Raw genomic sequence first — 18,834 nt, forward strand, 5'->3', positions numbered from 1 at the left:
GGACATGTGCCTCTGTGCCTCACCATCAATCATGAGATTCTGTTGAGATTTTAGTTATATAGACTAAACCGGCATACAAGGATCATCAAAGAGAAGACAAAGAGGTTCAAAGTGTGCCATAATGTCTGCAGATTCACTATGCACAAAAAATAATAAGAGAAACAATGCTTATTCAACCTGTTTATTAACATTAAAGTTGTTGAACAGGAATGTTAAGTTGATTTAATATTTTAATGACTTTACCATTGTTCCACCTTGTGTGCTTAAATCCCCTTCAAAGGCCATGTATATTTAAATGAGGCCTTATTTTCCATTGATACCATTTTACGTGTGATGGAATCTTTCTGAAGTTTCCAATCTGTAGTTTTCAGTTCTATTTTCTTCAAAAATGAACCACAAAACCGGCTGGTAAATGGGTAATGGATGAATGATTTAGGATTTTAGTACACTGGATAGTGAACTGTAATTTTTGACAGGATAGGGGACATCTCAAATTACGTAATGTGGAATATTTGGGAAGTAGGATTCAGGAAGTAAGCTTTGCTTCATCACACTGACACCTCCTAGTCAGCATGTTTCCCAGCGTCAGTCAATACTACCCATCACGCCACATACCGTTGAGTCCCTGCGAAACATATCCTCCCCTTTCCGATGGTAATGAGTTAGCATAGTGCGACATCTGACAGTGGGACGATACAGGGAGACACAAAAAACACTGGGGGTACCAAATCCTCCTCAATATGACTGACCGCCCTGACGTCACGACACATAACCTCTTCTCCTCTTCTTCTATCTCCGCCTCTTTCTTCTCTTCAGTGTTAACTGGACTGATTGGTCATATCAGACAGTGTGTGTCACGGTCAGAGCTGAAGCACAAAGACAGTGGGTGAGCTCTGTCTCCCATGGTGTGGATGCAGAGACACAGAGGTCCTTTCACTGCTCTGCTCAGCACTGTGATGGAGTGACTCTGAGAGCACTGCAGCTGCAGGGTGTATTCCAACTCCATTACTACGCCTCAATTCAAATGTCCAAAAGCTTGCCGTCAGTGATAATGCATTTCCAAGGTTAAAAGAGTTCAAAATTACACACGTTTTAGCTCTGATGTCCCTTATGTGTGCTGTTTTGAAAATACTAAGAACTGCCTCTGTTTAGGGAACTGCAATTGCTTATCTGTAAAACGTCATGCTAACTTTACAGAACTCAGTGGCATTTAGCAGGAACACTGTTAAAAGAGGCAGGAAGCAGTGGCCATAGATAGAGACACAACAAGCAGGGTTTTGTTTGTGGCTCTCTTACTCACTTGAACGCTTGGACATACACACGCACACAGACACAGACACACACACACACACACACACAATCCTTCACACCCTATGTGAATGGCAGTGGTGTCCTTGCATGGGCAATGTTTACAAGATGTTATCTGTCTCAGTGCCTGCCCCTCATCCCTCAGAGTGGGTTCCTGTTGGAATGCAGAGAGGGGATGGAGGAGTTCCAACGGGGGAGTGACGAGGGAGAGAGACAGAGAGAGAGACAGAGAAGAGAGAGAGAGAGAGACTACATATACATCCCAACACTAGGAGGCTGGTGCTCAGAGGCACAGTTGGACTGTTGGATAACTGGACTGCACCCCCTGTATACTTTATTGAACTATCAGAGGTGAGTTTCTTCCTCTTTTCTTTATCGTGCTCTATCTTGCTGGACAGTTTGAATTACCATCAAGGGTTGTCAAGTTGTATTTACCCAGATGTTCTATCCTTTGACTAACTGATCTTGTTTGAGAAGTATAGGCTACCTCTGAGACATATGAAAAAGTGAGGAACTGGTTTTGAAAGATCCACTTTGTTTGTGCACTGACAAGACAAACAGGTGAAATTCAAGTGCAATTTGAGATGTTGGGATATAATTGTTAATGGATGTGGTCTTGCTGGTATCTCATGACTTAAGGATGTGGTCTCAATAAGAGTTCTTTAGGCTTGTTTCTTCCCCCAGTAGAATGGAAAATAATCGGTAGAAATACGATTTTATTCAGCACTCCTATGTTCAAAGGATTTGAGAGAAGTTGAGTGATATTGAAAAGAAGGCAAAATACCTCCTGTTGGTTACAAAAATAGTTTGGGGCTCGCCTTTTTCTTCCTCTTAATTGTACCCTTGGATTACCATTCTCACAGTCAACTATTTTTGTTTTACAAGTGAAGACTTGACATATTCTAAACCAGGACAATTTCTCAGTAAGTATTTTTCTTCACTATTATTTTTTATTAAAATGCTTTCAGTCCAATGTGGTGATGAGTCACAAGTGAATTCTACAAAATACATCAAAATTCCAATTATTTAATATACTCTGAACACAATTCTTTGGACATTGTGTAACTTAAAAATGGGATAGCAATAACTGGTGATGTTAGCTTATTTAATAGGACTGATGTAATTAGTACAGTGGTAGTCCTTGGGAACGCATGTAAAATGACACCATTCAGCTTGTCATCCAGCAATTACTGGTAAGCTCATGATAAATGGGTGTACATATGAATCTGTATTTCGTGTTTTTCATTTAAAAAATGATGACTGATGCTACATTGTACATGGAGTTGCTGTGAATTCAATGACCCAATTGCATTTCAATTAACCTACATTTTAGTGTGTGGGAGAAAAGTGTGTTTTTCATTACAGAACAAGTGCAGTGGGGATTTTGTTTCCTTCTGGGTGTGCCTTTTTTCTGTAGTGGATATTGCCTCAGGGGAATGAGATATGTGTGAGCTCATCTCTTTTGTGTATTTTACATTGAAAATCATATGTTCACAAAGTAAATCCCCTTTTTTCCCAGGTTGTAGACATCTGTGTTTGATTTGGGTCTTGGCTATTGTTAGGCCTGTCAATTCAACTCCAAAAAGCCAGCACTGCAGTGTTGCGCAAGTCTCCACATCATAAAGCGAGAGTACCCACACTGCTTTTGATGTTTGCTCTGAGTCGCCATAAACATTCAGTATGTTTATTTTAAATCATGTCTTGAAGTGAGTCAGTGCCACCTAAGCTGTGATCGAGTCCTGTCATAAACCTGTCATAAACCTGAGACTCTGGGTGTGGCATGAAACTAGACTCTTGCATGTTCCAACATGTTCTCCATTTGTTTTATTGCTGAGAGTAGCTTGTTCTATTTGACTCCAACTGTCTGATGTAATCTGTGTTAGACGCTGTTCATGTTCTCTGTGTTGGATACGATCAGTGGTGGAAAAAGTACCCAATTTTCATACTTGAGTATTAGTAAAGATACCTTAACAGAAAATGGCTCAAGTAAAAGTGAAAGTCACCCAGTAAAATACAACTTGAGTAAAAGTTGTAAACCAAAGTATTTGCTTTTAAAATATGTAAGTATCAAAAGTAAATGTAATTGCTAAAATATACTTAAGTATCAAAAGTAACAGTATAAATCATTTCAAATTCCTTGTATTAACTTTTACTTGGTACTCATCCCGGATCCGGAGGCACCCTCATCAGTAAAAAAGCTGACTAGCATAGCCTAGCATAGCGCCACAAGTAAATACTAGCATCTAAATATCATGAAATCACAAGTCCAAGACACCAGATGAAAGATACATATCTTGTGAATCCAGCCATCATTTCTGATTTTTAAAATGTTTTACAGGGAAGACACAATATGTATTTCTATTAGCTAATCACAATAGCAAAAGACCCAACTTTTTTTTCCCACCATTTTTTTTACTGCATAGGTAGCTATCACAAATTCAACCAAATAAAGATATAAATAGTCACTAACCAAGAAACAACTTCATCAGATGACAGTCTGGTAACATATTTATTGTACAGCATATGTTTTGTTCGAAAAATGTGCATATTTCAGGTATAAATCATAGTTTTACATTGCAGCCACCATCACAAAATCTCACCAAAGCAGCTAGAATAACTACAGAGACCAACGTGAATTACCTAAATACTCATCATAAAACATTTATGAAAAATACACAGTGTACAGCAAATGAAAGACAAACATCTTGTGAATCCAGCCAATATTTCACATTTTTTAAGTGTTTTACAGCGAAAACACAATATAGCGAAAACACAGTAAGCTAATATATATATATTAGCTTACTACAATAGCCTACCACACAGCCCCATTCATTCAACATAACGTTAGCGATAGTGAATAAACCAGCAAAAGATATGAATTTTTTCCCTAACCTTCTCAAACTCCATCAGATGACAGTCCTATAACATCATATTACACAATACATATATGGTTTGTTCGAAAATGTGCATATTTAGCGGCACAAATCGTGGTTATACAATGAGAATAGTAGCCAAACTGCAAACAAAATGTCGGGAGAAATCTCGGGAGAGGCACCTAATCTAATCAATAACTAATCATAAACTTGACAAAAAAATACAGGTTGGACAGCAAATGAAAGATACATTAGTTCTTAATGCAACCGCTGTGTTAGATTTTTAAAATTAACGTTACTACAACATACAGCGTGCGTTAAAGCGAGACCGCACCGGAATTAATGGCGGAATAATAGTTTAACTTTTTCGACAGAAATTACTAATTAACATCATAAATAGTTCTTACTATTTGATGAGCTTCCATCAGAATCTTGTCCAGAATAATCGTTGCTCGGTTGTAGAAGGTCGTCTTCAATTGTGGAATTAGCAGCAAACGTTAGCCATGTGGTGCAGACGTGTCCAACTCAGCATAACGCAGAACAAAGAAAATCCCGAAAATCGCAATATACTGATATAAACTGATATAACTCGGTTTAAAATAACTACATTATGATGTTTTTAACACGTATATCGAATAAAATCAGAGCCGGATATATCTAGCGCCTATAACAACAGCTTTTCAGGACGCAATCCTGAGGTCTGTCTCGCGTCATGACGAACGTAGAAAAGACTGCACACCCGGTTCCAAGAGCTCTTGTTCGGCCTCAGATCTACCTAGACACCCCATTCCAATTCTCACTGCTTACTGACATCTAGGGGAAGGCGTATGCAGTGCATGTAGACCCATAGATTACATGCAAATTAATAAACTGACCCTGGAACAGAGCCCCCGATTTCAGATTTCTCACTTCCTGACAGGAAGTTTGCTGCAAAATGAGTTCTGTTTTACTCACAGATATAATTCAAACGGTTTTAGAAACTAGAGAGTGTTTTCTATCCAATAGTAATAATAATATGCATATTGTATGAGCAAGAATTGAGTACGAGGCAGTTTAATTTGGGAACTAATTTTTACAAAGTCGAAATGGCGCCCCCCTATTGAGAAAAGGTTTTAAGCAAGCCAGACGGCACCATTTTCATTTTTTTTTTATCAGACATCATTTACAAATGCAGCATGTGTGTTTAGTGAGTCCGCGAGATCAGAGGCAATAGGGATGACCAGGGATGTTCTATGGCCCTTTTCCTGTCCTGCATTCAAAATGTAACGAATAATTTTGGGTGTCAGGGAAAATGTATGGAGTAAAAAGTACATTATGTTTTTTAGGAATGTAGTAAAGTAAAAGTAAAAGTTGTCAAAAATATAGATAGTAGAGTACAAATACCCCAAAAAATGACTTAAGTAGTACATTCAATTATTTTTACTTAAGTACTTTACACCACTGGAGATGATGATGATTGAGTCATCTCCAACACAAACTTTTTCAAACTAATAGCTAGCTAATCCTTAGAAGAAGAAAAAAATACACAAAATCTGATATTGCTGCCTTAACAAATGTATTATTTCACCTCAACAAACCTCCACAAGAGTTTTATGGTTTGTTCCTCTTGTTCCTCTTTCTCTTTCAGACATCAACATAGTCGGAGATTCTTTGAAGACCTTGTTGGCCATTGTTACTTTGTGATAGACCCCTCAAAATGACCAGTGTGGCAGAATGGCTCGTGCAGAACAGGGGCAAGATCGAGAAGGGGGTGGAGATCATGGGACAGGCCTCCGCAGTCCTGGCAGCCACTGTGGGCCAGCTCCATCCCGTCCTTGAGGCCGTGTTCGTAGCCTCCTCTGAGATCCTCAGCAACCCGGAAGGGCAGGACGCCCGCTACCTGACTGAGCAGTTCAGCATGGTCAACCAGAAACTGGAAGGCATCCAGGCTGAGATCGACCAAATCGCCCTGGAGCTGCAGAGGACCTCCTTGAATAAGCAGAACTTTGACCGTGAGGCACAAATGCTCAGCCAGTACGAAAAGTTCCAGGACTTTGTCAACGCCAAGCCCAAGTTCAAAGAGAAGAAGATGGAGAAGTTCCTCAGCCATTATGAGAACACGGACGCAGACTTGAACCTGGACGCGCTCTATAATGCCGTTACCGGGGACAATACCTCAGGTGACCCCATGCTGGAGACAGTGGTTTCCACAGAACAAAGGAGTAGAAGGGCAGTAGAAGATTTCTGCGCCAGGCTTAAGAAGCTCTTTGTGGTGGGCATCATTGCTGTCATGGGTTACGCCAGCCTCAAGGAAGGCGTTGTGGGGGATGAGATGGTGAAGAAGTGGCAGGAGCGTATGGAAGATGTTGAGAACCGCATGAAAGCAGCTGTGGACGATTGCACTGAAAACTTTGCTGATCAGGCCAAACTGGACATGGAACACCATCTTCAGGAGAAACCTGGCAGTGTTGACCTTGACTTCACCAAATCCCTATTAGACACCCTTATTAAGAAATATGACTGGGTGAGCTGGTCTATCAGGGTCTTCAATGACAAGGAGCGCATTTTCTTTTTCAACTGGCTAGCTGGAAAGAAGTACCATGGCAGTGAGGGAGGAGCTAATTACTTTGAAGTGATGACCAAGAACAACATCAAAGTGGTGATATCTTTCAGTGTTCAGCCTAAGCCTATCAACAAGGGTCAGATCCAGCAAGAGATTGAGGGGCGGAAACTGAAGGGGAACATGATGGATGTGGCTCAGGTCCTCAGCAGAAGTCTCCCCAACTGCTTGGTGCATGCTGTCAGCCACTATAAGGAAGTGATGGAGTCCAACAACTTCCAAGAGGATTGTTATTACTATGGAAAACACAAAAAAGCTTACCTATGCGTTCATCCTGAGTAGCCTTTTGTTACACAGTGCAATGGAAAATAGAGTAGTTATAATGGGGAAAACTACAAATACAATTCATGAATGTTTATAACTGAGTTTAGAGGTGTTTTTATTGATATCTCAAACCTAGCTGATGCTTTAGCTAGTGGCTGTGTGAAATGTAATCTCTTGTTACAGACTGCAACATTTTTATTTGTTTATTGGCCTTGTAGATTTTTGTATAGTTTGTGATAATTTAAACCAGGGGTGTCAAACACAGGGCCCGCAGTGGCCATATTTTTGGGGAGAAAAACTATGGATAGTGGACTGTCTTATGCAAAATGTCCCGGCAAAGAAATATAACCAATTTTCATTACAGCGCCTCGATCTCTTTGAAGACTGAATGCGGCCCCCTGGGCAAAATGAGTTTGACACACCTGGGTTAAACTATCAGGATTTGTATATGTGTATTAATGGACATATATGAGACATTTTATGCCAGACTGTGGCTATCTACTCAACAACAATGACAACATATGAGAACGTAGTACTTCCTCCTACCAAATAGAAAAGTAAGATACCTTATTTTACCTGCATTCCAGTATTTCATGATGACCATACTGTAAATTAGCACACCAGCCAGCGTAATAATGTGTTAGGTAACCTTTCAGCAAACAAACATTTCTCCTCATCAATGTACTGAGGACTTACTCAAGCTCCTTTGGAAAATGCTGTTGATAGATGCATCACACTGTCCAAATCTATATCCTTACAACATTACATCTCTGTCTATATTCACACATTTGATATCCTTCATAGAGCTATAATTTCTCATGTTTATGGTCTTCTTTATTCATAATAAACCACAATATAAAGGACATTGTTATCGCTGGTCATCATTATGCAATAGTAAATCAGGAATTTTATGCAATAGTAAATTAGGACGTTTATGTTCTATTTCTATCTGCAGCTGAGGAAATGTAACATACTTTTTGAGGGTACTGTATGTAAAAACGTTTAAGCAGAGGTACATGTAGTCATAAACATTGATACTGATAATATATGACAGTTGATTTACATTACTCCCTAAACAATCATCAGCTCACACAATATAAACACAACTATCATCAGCAAATGTTATAATAGTCTTGGTAAAATACTTTTGTCAGTTATTTGTCAAAGGAGTATAATTGTTTATAGTTTCTATGTTGACCAGGAAAATATGCTATCATTTGTTCAACAACTTGTCTAACCACCACCCAAGTTTAGCTCTCTGTCGATGGGTGTGTCACTTTAACTGTAATATGAGAACCATATGACCAATAGGAAGAGAAAAACAGATCGGATAAATAATTTGGTGTTCTTCCTCAAACTAAAGCGAATGAAAAGGTGAGTTTTTAGCCAAAGATAATTGCATATGACCATTTAAATGTTTCTTCAATGGGATTACACAGTTCTGTCTATATTTTCCAAACGTTATCGCAGCTCTTTTCATTAGTTGCGCAGTTCTTTAACGACCAGACTGGTCAAATTGGTCATGGCTTTTTGAGATCCTACGATATCTTTGAAAACATTACTTTATAATGTAATGTGCGCATTTAAATAATAGCCCATGTTTTACTGTAAGTTGTGCAAAACACACAATGTAACTATGTGCACAACTTTTGTCAAAACAGTAGTTGGGCGTTGGTAGCCTAGAATCGGTGACATAATGTGCAGGCCTTTTCCAGGAAGTGTTTCTCGTGGCCATAATTATATATTGTCACGATACAAGTACTACTGCAGTGGCAACAGTGCTGAATTTAATCAATTGACATATTGTTGCAAGGCCTTATCATATTAATCCACGAGGTATGCAGACTGTATAGGGAGTTAAACAAGGTCCTGAAATAAAGCAATTAGAGCCCTTGTTGAACGAGCTAATCGATACATTTCCCATTAAGAGGCCACATGAACAGCTTTTAACAACAACAAGTGTAATATGATTTTCTCTTCTCGGCTTGCAAAGAGCTATGTCCATTTGTTAAATGCAGCCAGTCATGGCTGGTCAGTGTTTATGTGGGCAAGCTTCACAGGATGATTTGACATAGATACTGTAGTTTACTGATTGTTTGGGCAACTCAAATGTTGCCATTTATTCTTGCAGCTTTGAATGATATTTATTTAATTTAGGACTCAAACCATGAAAAGAAGAGACATTTTATAGTGTATATTGATGGCCAGATATTGATATACAAATGGATCAGTTATGATGTTGACATTATTACTTCAGTAGGCCTAACTGCTCGTCAGTGGACATCAGTTAATGTACATTTGAAGGTTGACTGGCCTGCTTGTTATTTGGTGAATTATTTGGCCTGAGATATGCCTCCCTTGTAGAGCTACAGCTATAGCACTTTTGAGTCTGTACCCACTGGGTACAGATGTAAATTCAACGTCTATTCCACCTTGGTTCAACATCATTTAATTCAAATGATGTGTAAACGACTTTGATTCAACCTATGTGTTGGCTAGTGTGTAAGCCTAATTCTTGCACATCAGAAAATGTACAATCACCATCACTTTACCCTGGATAATTTGTCTGCTTTAGTGCAGTAGAGATACTTCACATACACTCAGACCATGAGACAACCCCTGGGAGTTAGGGTTTTAGTGGAGAGCTGAAATGTCTCATTTTTTAGCATGGCAGTGTGGATGGCTAAATCAAATGAGATGGATGTTTTTCTATCCTAAAGCATGACATTCCGCTTCCATCATTGAACTGGCTTCGAATGCAGATGTTTTATCAATGAGAGCTGTGTCTTTTTCAAAGCCATTTGCACCATCTTTTTTATGATAGCTGCTGATCTAACAGTATCAGACCATCTGTTTATATTTAGTATGCTGGATTATACATTCTAATCAATTACATTGACAGGGCTGCCAACCTTTGAAGACATTTGCTATGCAAATTTCATTGCCCCCTAACACAACCCCTAGACGTGGGGTCTGGGGGTCCTCCCCCATGAAAATTGTACTGTTTTAAAGCTAATTCCCTGCAAATCTATGTATTTTGACATGGCTTAGGCCTAAGAGTGGTCAGGTGTATTCAGGATGCTTTGAACAGTAATTTAACACTCAAAATTCAACGACTTTGTTACTTTTAGATTTTTGTGGTAGTTTGACTCTTTATTCAGACAGTAATGAAATGAGATGGGGAGACAGGCACATTGGGAAAAACAGTGGGAAGGTTGGAAGACGGGATTGATACCTGTTCTCAGGTGTAAAGTTGTATGTGACACGTGACGGGAGTGTTACCACTACAGAAATGCTCTGCACAAGAAATTGTAATATTAATGGTTGATGGCAGTGGGTAACCAAATCATAGATTGCAATCTAGTTAAAGACACAAACATTTATTGTTTTGTCATTTGGGTGAACTCTTTCAAATAGGGCTGGAAGAAAATCCTGCTTGCACTCTAGGAGGGTTGGCAACTCCTGATCTGTTTCCCAAGTGTTGGGTGTTTGAGAATGTTCTTGTTATAACAATTAATTTCTCAATCAACCAACCTTTAAGAAAAATCGAATAGATATCAATATTCAGGTGGTTTAACCCTACTAGTTGAAGATCATTGCCATCATCTTACTCTACCTATGTCAATGTCAATATGCCTTGTATACTGTTGTTTAGGGTAGCTCTTATTGTTTTGTTTTACTGCGGAGCCCCAAGTCCCGCTCTACATGCCTCGGTTAGCTCCCTTGCCCCAATCCCTAGACATGCGGAGACCGCACCTAGTTTAACTGGCGCTTCCAGAGATGCAGCCTCTCTCATCGTCACTCAATGCCTAGGTTTACCTCCACTGTACTCGCACCCTGCCATGCGCTTGTCTGTGCATTATGCCCATTATGCCCCCATTATGTCTGAAATTTCCATCCCAATTACAACATTTTCCGTCAAGATAGAACTGCTAAAGGGGGCGGAGTTAGCCTGCAGAGTTCTGTCATACTATCCAGGTCTATGCCCAAACAGTTCGAGCTACTACTTTTAAAAATCCATCTCTCCAGAAATAAGTCTCTCACTGTTGCCGCTTGTTATAGACCCCCCTCAGCTCCCAGCTGTGCCCTGGACACCATATGTGAATTGATTGACCCCCATTTATCTTCATAGTTCGTACTGTTAGGTGACCTAAACTGGGAAATGCTTAACACCCCGGCCATCTACAATCTAAGCTAGATGCCCTCAATCACACACAAATTATCAAGGAACCTATCAGGTACAACCCCGAATCCGTAAACATGGGCACCCTCATAGATATCATCCTAACCAACTTGCCCTCTAAATATACCTCTGCTGTTTTCAACCAAGATCTCAGCGATCACTGCCTCATTGCCTGCGTTCGTTATGGGTCCGCGGTCAAACGACCACCCCTCATCACTGTCAAACGGTCCAAAGCAGGCCTTTCTACAACCTGGCCTGGGTATCCTGGAAGGATATTGACCTCATCCCATCAGTAGAAGATGCCCAAATGTGCCTTCCTCACCATCTTAAATAAGCATGCCCCTTTCAAAACATTTGGAACTAAGAACAGATATAGCCCTTGGTTCACTCCAGACTTGACTGCCCTTGACTAGCACAAAAACATCCTGTGGCGCACTGCACTAGCTTCGAATATTCCCTGCGATATGCAACTTTTCAGGGAAGTCAGGAACCAATATGCACAGTCAGTTAGGAAAGCAAAGGCTAGCTTTTTCAAACAGAAATTTGCATTCTGCAGCACGAACTCCAAGAAGTTTTGGAACACTGTAAAGTCCACAGATAATAAGAGCAACTCCTCTCAGCTGCCCACTACACTGAGGCTAGGAAACACTGTCACCACCGATAAATCCACGATAATTGAGAATTTCAATAAGCATTTCTCTACGGCTGGCCACGCTTTCCACCTGGCTACCCCAACCCCGGCCAACAGCTTTGCGCCCCCCCCCCCCCCCTGCTTCTCCTTCACCCAAATCCAGACAGCTGATGACCTGAAAGAGCTGCAAAATCTGGATCCCTACAAATCAACTGGGCTAGACAATTTGGACCCTCGTCCTAAAATTATCCCCCGCCATTGGCGCAACCCCTATTACTAGTCTGTTCAATCTCTCTTTCGTATTGTCTGAGATTCCTAAAGATTGGAAAGCGGCCGCGATCATCCCCCTCTTCAAAGGTGGAGACACTCTAGACTCAAACTGTTACAGACCTATATCCATCCTGACCTGCCTTTCTAAAGGCTTCGAAAGCCAAGTGAACAAACAGATCACCGACCATTTTGAATCCCATCGTACCTTCTTCGCTATGCAATCCGGTTTCCGAGCTGGTCACGGGTGCACCTCAGCCACGCTCAAGAATCTAAACAATATCATAACTACCTTCGACAATAAACAGTACTGTGCAGCCATCTTCATCTACCTGGCCAAGGCTTTCGACTCTGTCAATCACCGTATTCTTATCGGCAGACTCAACAGCATTGGTTTCTCTAATGACTGCCTCGCCTAACTACTTCTCAGAGTTCGGTGTGTCAAATCGGAGGGCCTGTCAAATCGGAGGGCCAGGTTTTAATTCTCGGGCCGACTCTTTTCTCTGTATATATCAATGATGTCACTCTTGATGTGGGTGATTCTCTGATCCACCTCTACGCAGACGACACCATTCTGTATACATCTGGCCCTTCTTTAGACACTGTGTTAAAACTTCTTTATGGCTGCAATCCCGCTAACGGGATGATATGACAACAGCCAGTGAAAGTGCAGGGCGCCAAATTCAAACAACAGAAATCTCATAATTAAAATTCCTCACACATACTAGTATCTTATACCATTTTAACGGTAATCTTGTTGTTAATCCCACCACAGTGTCCGATTTCAAAAAGGCTTTACAGCGAAAGCACCACAAACGATTATGTTAGGTCACTGCCAAGTCACAGAAAAACACAGCCATTTTTCCAGCCAAAGACAGGAGTCACAAAAATCAGAAATAGAGATAAAATTAAACACTAACCTTTGATGATCTTCATCAGATGACACTCACAGAACTTCATGTTACACAATACATGTATGTTTTGTTCGGTAAAGTTCATATTTATATAAAAAAATGTCAGTATACATTGGCGCGTTATGTTCAGTAGTTCCAAAAACATCCGGTGATTTTGCAGAGAGCCACATCAATTTCCAGAAATACTCATAATAAACATTGATCAAAGATACAAGTGTTATACATGTAATTTTAGATCCACTTCTCCTTAATGCAACTGCTGTGTCAGATTTCAAAAAAGCTTTACGGAAAAAGCAAACCATGCAATAATCTGAGTACGGCGCTCAGAGCCCAAACCAGCCAAAAAGATATCCGCCATATTGTGCAGTCAACAGAAGTCAGAATTAACATGATAAATATTCACTTACCTTTGATGTCTTCATCAGAATGCACTCCCAGGAATCCCAGTTCCACAATAAATGTTTTTGTTCGATAACGTCCATGATTTATGTCCAAATAGCTACTTTTGTTAGCACGTTTTGTAAAAATATCCAAAGTCACGAAGCGCGTTCACTAGGAGCAGACGAAATGTCAGTCCGTAGAAGCATGTCAAACGATGTATAGAATCAATCTTTAGGATGTTTTTAACATAAATCTTAATTAATATTTCAACCGGAGAATTCCTTTGTCTGTAGAAAAAGCAATGGAACGCGAGCTACCTCTCACGTGAACGAGCGTCACGAGCCAGTGGCACTCTGCCAGACAACTGACTCAAAGAGCCCTTATGAGCCCCTCCTTTACAGTAGAAGCCTCAAACAAGTTTCTAAAGACTGTAGATATCTAGTGGAAGCCTTAGGAAGTGCAACATGACCAATATTCCACTGTATCTTCAATAGGGAATCAGTTGAAAAACGACCAACCTCAGATTTCCCACTTCCTGGTTGGATTTTTTCTCAGGTTTTTGCCTGCCATATGAGTTCTGCTATACTCACAGACATCGTTCAAACAGTTTTAGAAACTTCAGAGTGTTTCTATCCAAATATACTAATAATATGCATATATTAGCAACTGGGACTGAGTAGCAGGCCGTTTACTCTGGGCACCTTATTCATCCAAGCTACTCAATACTGCCCCCAGCCATAATAAGTTAAGAACAAATTCTTATTTACAATGACAGCCTACCCCGGCCAAACCCTCCCCTAATCCGGACCGCGCTGGGCCAATTGTGTGCCGCCCTATGGGACTCTCGATCACGGCCGGTTGTGATACCGCCCGGTATCGAACCAGGGTCTGTAGTGATGCCTTAAACACTGCGATGCAGTGCCTTAGACAGCTGCGCCACCCGGGGTCGAATACATAGAGAAGTCAGATTTGAAAATTCCTAATAAGACACGTTAGTCATCACCTTTGTGCACAAAACATCCATTGAATTATTCAAATAATTGTTGCTGAGGCCGATTTTATTTATTTATTATTATTATTATTTTTTTATTTTTTTTACTCAGCCGAAGATATGAACATTTTTATGTTCATCCAATGTCTGCCATGGGTTTGTATGACGTTGACACTGCTCCCTGTGCGCATGTAATGTTTGTCCGTATAAACCGGATGCCACCTGGATATTAACTGTCCATGAATCGACATATGTGAGCTCTAGTAGGTTTACCTTGAAAACAACGGTCGGACATCTTGGATGCATTCTCCAGTTCTTATTATACCTCAGTGGCGGAGATTCTCCAATTTAAAAACAATTTGGAGCACAGTTGAAATGTTAACGCACTAACTAATTACAAAAATAAAATAAGTACTTTTCAATGCGAGATATGAGGTGTGGAGTGAGAAGAGGGTCAAATGCGTGAGAGTTGTCAGCTTTGCCTGTTGAGATTGTTCTAGAGTTCTTGGATTTTCTTAGACAAATCTGTGTTAGTAGTCGCTGTTCTCTACGGCCATAAAGACTGTGCCTCCCTTGACAGCTGTAGATGTAGGTGATAGATCAGGTTGAGAAATGAGGGTGACATCTTCCCTGATCTTTTGCAGTGTAAACCCCCTTGGGCCAGACCTCAGCAGCAGAGAAAGGCAGACTGAGATGCTGACAGAATAGTTTCCGTTGTCTTGTTGCTGTGGTTACTTGCATTTCTGTGGAAAATGCACTCCTGCTCAGCAAGTTTAATCTCTAACAGACAGTTCATCACTCCCACACTTTCCGTGGAATTGACTGGACTGGCTGAGCGAGCAACCGTGGTGGGGATGGTGGTGGTAGTTGAAGGGCCAAAGGAGAATGGATTAGGTTTTCATTAATAAACTGTGAGCTTATAACATTGTACTTTGACCTGAAAGTAATTTCATGCCAGTTGTCAAATACAATTTGCAATTATTCATTGCAGCAGAGGTGTATACATTATACTGTATAATATTTTTTTTTACATGCGGTATAATAAATGTTCTGTCACTTCTTCTGTAACAAATAATGATAGTATTAAATCTAAAATGGCCTCCAGGCTGAAATTAGTCTTAATTCCTGCTTGTAATTATGTAATTCCAATGCTAGATACTGTATGTGATTTCTTCAAATGTACACTTACAATGCACTTAGCACCACCCCTTCAACTCCATAGAGTATCTACCCCTATGTGTCTTTCCTCACTGGTGAATTCTCTTTGCATTGTTGCCTCATTGCTCACTGGGTTTGTCCAGCTGTAATCCCAGCAGGCTTTGCTTGTGTACTGCAATTTACACTGATCCCTCTCTCTCTTTCTTTTTCAGTTCTCACTGTGAGGCCAGCAGGGATTCACTCTAGTTGAGTTTGAGCAAGGAAGCAGGCCACAGTCCAACAAAACCAGAACAGCTCTACGTAAGTTCAGATATGAATATACTGTAGGGAAGTAGGTAAATAACTATATGGGCCTAACTGTTAAGACTTTGGTATTGCTGTTGAACTTTTCCTAAATTTTAACTACGGGCTTGAACTGGGGGATGATGGGTTGTCTATGTTTTAAATGGTTCTTCAATAATGCTGTAGTTAAGTGTCAGTAGAAAGGTTTCTGTCTTTGTTAACAGTCATTCTATAGACCAGGGTTTCACAAACTCAGTCCTGCCCCCCCCCCCCCAGGGTGCACACTTTGGTTTTTGTCCTAGCACTACACCACTGATTCAAATAACCAACTCATCATCAAGCTTCGATTTTTTTCATCAGCTGTGTAGTGCTGGCCCCGGACTGACTTTGGTAAACTCTGCTATTATTAAGTGTCAGTTTAGTCGAGTCATTCTGTAGACCATAGACTTTATCATGTCTAATGTAAATAAAAGAGTTCAAACATCCTTTTGACCATGTCCTTATGCTCTTTTTTTTCAGATTTTATACTGTTATTTGTTGTTCACTGAATAATATCAAGCAAAGATGGCCGGCCAGCTGCAGAAGATCGTAGCAGAGAAGAAGAACGTGGTAGAGACTGTAATGGAAGTGTTTGAACAGGGAGCTGAGGTGGTGGCCAGTATCGCAGGTGACCTCTTCCCTGTTTTCGCCATCGCTGCTCCCATCGTGAAATTGGCCCTCGACAATGTGGAGAGCAAGGAAGCTGCGTTCATGAAGGAGCAGTTCCAGAAAGTTCGTGAACGCCTGGAGGTGGTTTCAGAGGAGATGCAGCGTATTAACGAGGAGATCAAGAAGAGTGGAGCGGACGCTGCTTACTTTTCTGTAGAGGAGAACATCTCCAACCAGTTCCGCAAGTACATGGACATCCTCAATGCCAAACCCAAGTTTCGTGAGGTCAAGAAGAAGCTTTTCATGGAGCATTTTGTCAAAACAGGTGGCGACAAAAACCTACACACCCTCTATAGTGCCGTGACGGGAGACAACTTCTCTGGAGAGTCAGTGTTGGAAATTACTCTTAACTATGAGGAGAAAAGTCGACGCGCAATGGAAGACTTCTGTGCCAGGTTGAAGAAACTCTTTTGCATAGGCCTCATCGCTCTGATGGGCTACACCACTCTAAAGGACTGCGATGACGAAGAGAAGCTTCTTCAAGACTGGGGTGAAAAGATGAAGGATGTTCAGGTGAAAATTAATGCTGTCATTGAGGACTGCATCACCAGCTTCCCCAAGCAGGCTGAACTAGATTCCCGGAGGTTGGTTAGGGACCACTCTGACCTGAGCAACCAGCAGCTGGCAGATGCCATTTTGGAGAAGCTGAAAAGAAAGTATGACTGGGTGTGCTGGTCTGTCCGTGTATTCAGCTCCCCTTCGGGCCTGTTCTCCAACAAAAAGGACATCCAGTGCCCCACAGGAAAAAATCGCTTTCAGGTGCCAGCAACAGACGAGAAGCTGAACATCATGGTGTCCTACAGTGCCTCGCCTGAGCCTCTGAACAAGACCCACATCCAGCAGCTGATCCAGGGTCAGAAGAAACTCACCGTAGTGGGTACAGCTGAGCTCCTGTTTGAGCAGTTGCCAGGTCCATGTGCAGTCCACACGGTCAAGACTTGCAAAGACCTGGCTTGTGCCTGGAGCTTTGCTGAAGAGCTACACTACTGGGAGGAGCACAAGAACTTCTATGTTTGCGTTCACTACAATTGACATTTTCTCACTTAAATGAATTGATAATTAGCCATAGATACCAAGATTATATTTAGTCCAATTTGTTCTTTACACTAAGACTGACATTTCCAAGTACTTTCTCTCTTTCTCAGTTGAGATCTGATCCCCAGCTATACTAATGAGGAGGAACATAGGCTAACATTTATTATAAAGCATGATACTTACCAAAGACTGTTTTACCTGTTAATCTATTCTTTGTAATGTTTTTCTTTTATGTATCCCCCCTACGAAAATAGTGTAAATAAAATCTAATTTCTGCTTTACATTTTCAAATAAACCACACATAATAACTGTGATAGTCATGATCTATGCCTCTGAGAATGTAAATTAAACTTTGTGTCTTGATACATATTCTATATTGACCAAATCACATAATTTTTATGAAGTGTGTAAATATAAAGTCTAATGTTTGTCTGTAAAAAAAATCCCTCAATAGTTTGCATAACTAGAATTGCATTTTCCCTCTTTTTATATGTAAAAAAACAAAAGCACCTTTTGACTCATTTTCAGCTCCTGCAATTTACATTAATATGACACAGTAGAGGCTGCAGAGGGGATGACGTCTCATAGAAAGGGCTGGAACGGCGCGAACGGGATGTATTTGACACTATTCTACTCATTCCATTCCAGTCATTACCACAAGCCTGTTTTCCCCAATTAAGGTGTCACCAACCTCCTGTGATGACAACAACTCATCTGACATTGTGTTTTGTCATTCCTGTCTCTGTTATTTTGGCACCCACTGCTTCAGTGAACCTGCTCCCATTCCATGTGATTTGATCAACCAACCCACTACACAGGCATGCTAAGACATATTATTGCTGTGAAGATGTGCTCATGAATGCCTAGCATAGATATGCTCATCACATCTTTACCTGTTGTGATGTGCAACAGCAATGTTGGTATCACAGGTCATCTCGACTCAGTCCATAGTTCCACAACCCTATGAAGTGTGCTTACATTTAGTATCATAATGTTTAACCCCCCCCCCTCCTTACAGCGCTTTGAGCATCTGGAAAGGCGCTATATACAGTACCAGTACCACTTTAATGATTATGAAGTGGTGGTTTGTTGTCTATGGCTTGTGTATTACAAACTAGCCATTGGCAATAACTTAAACATTTTTAAAGGGGATGAAAAGAACACAAGTCATTGCACCCTGTTAAGCTAAGTAGTAAGGACTCCATATTCAACATCATAAACTGGGTGGTTTGTGCCCTGA

At 40.7% G+C, this 18,834-nt stretch overlaps 2 protein-coding genes across 2 annotated transcripts; both read left to right on the plus strand.

Annotated features, from left to right (window-relative positions):
* Window positions 1-1,511: 1,511 nt before the first annotated feature.
* On the plus strand, window positions 1,512-7,907 carry LOC120031084. Its single transcript, XM_038976655.1, has 2 exons — window positions 1,512-1,659; window positions 5,809-7,907. Exon 2 carries the CDS (start codon window positions 5,878-5,880, stop codon window positions 7,060-7,062), a length of 1,185 nt encoding a protein of 394 aa, XP_038832583.1. The 5' UTR covers window positions 1,512-1,659; window positions 5,809-5,877; the 3' UTR covers window positions 7,063-7,907.
* Window positions 7,908-8,315: 408 nt separating this feature from the next.
* Window positions 8,316-17,917, plus strand: LOC120031362 (protein rapunzel-like). Its single transcript, XM_038977079.1, has 3 exons — window positions 8,316-8,418; window positions 15,782-15,869; window positions 16,371-17,917. The coding sequence occupies exon 3, from the start codon at window positions 16,416-16,418 to the stop codon at window positions 17,589-17,591; it is 1,176 nt and encodes a 391-aa protein (XP_038833007.1). The 5' UTR covers window positions 8,316-8,418; window positions 15,782-15,869; window positions 16,371-16,415; the 3' UTR covers window positions 17,592-17,917.
* The last annotated feature ends 917 nt before the right edge of the window (window positions 17,918-18,834 follow it).

Source organism: Salvelinus namaycush, chromosome 37 (genome assembly GCF_016432855.1).
Source record: "Salvelinus namaycush isolate Seneca chromosome 37, SaNama_1.0, whole genome shotgun sequence".
NCBI classification, from domain to species: domain Eukaryota; kingdom Metazoa; phylum Chordata; class Actinopteri; order Salmoniformes; family Salmonidae; genus Salvelinus; species Salvelinus namaycush.

Coding starts and splice junctions, on each gene's coding strand:
- LOC120031084 (XM_038976655.1), top strand. CDS start 5,878: ATGACCAGTGTGGCAGAATGGCTCGTGCAGAACAGGGGCAAGATCGAG.
- LOC120031362 (XM_038977079.1), top strand. CDS start 16,416: ATGGCCGGCCAGCTGCAGAAGATCGTAGCAGAGAAGAAGAACGTGGTA.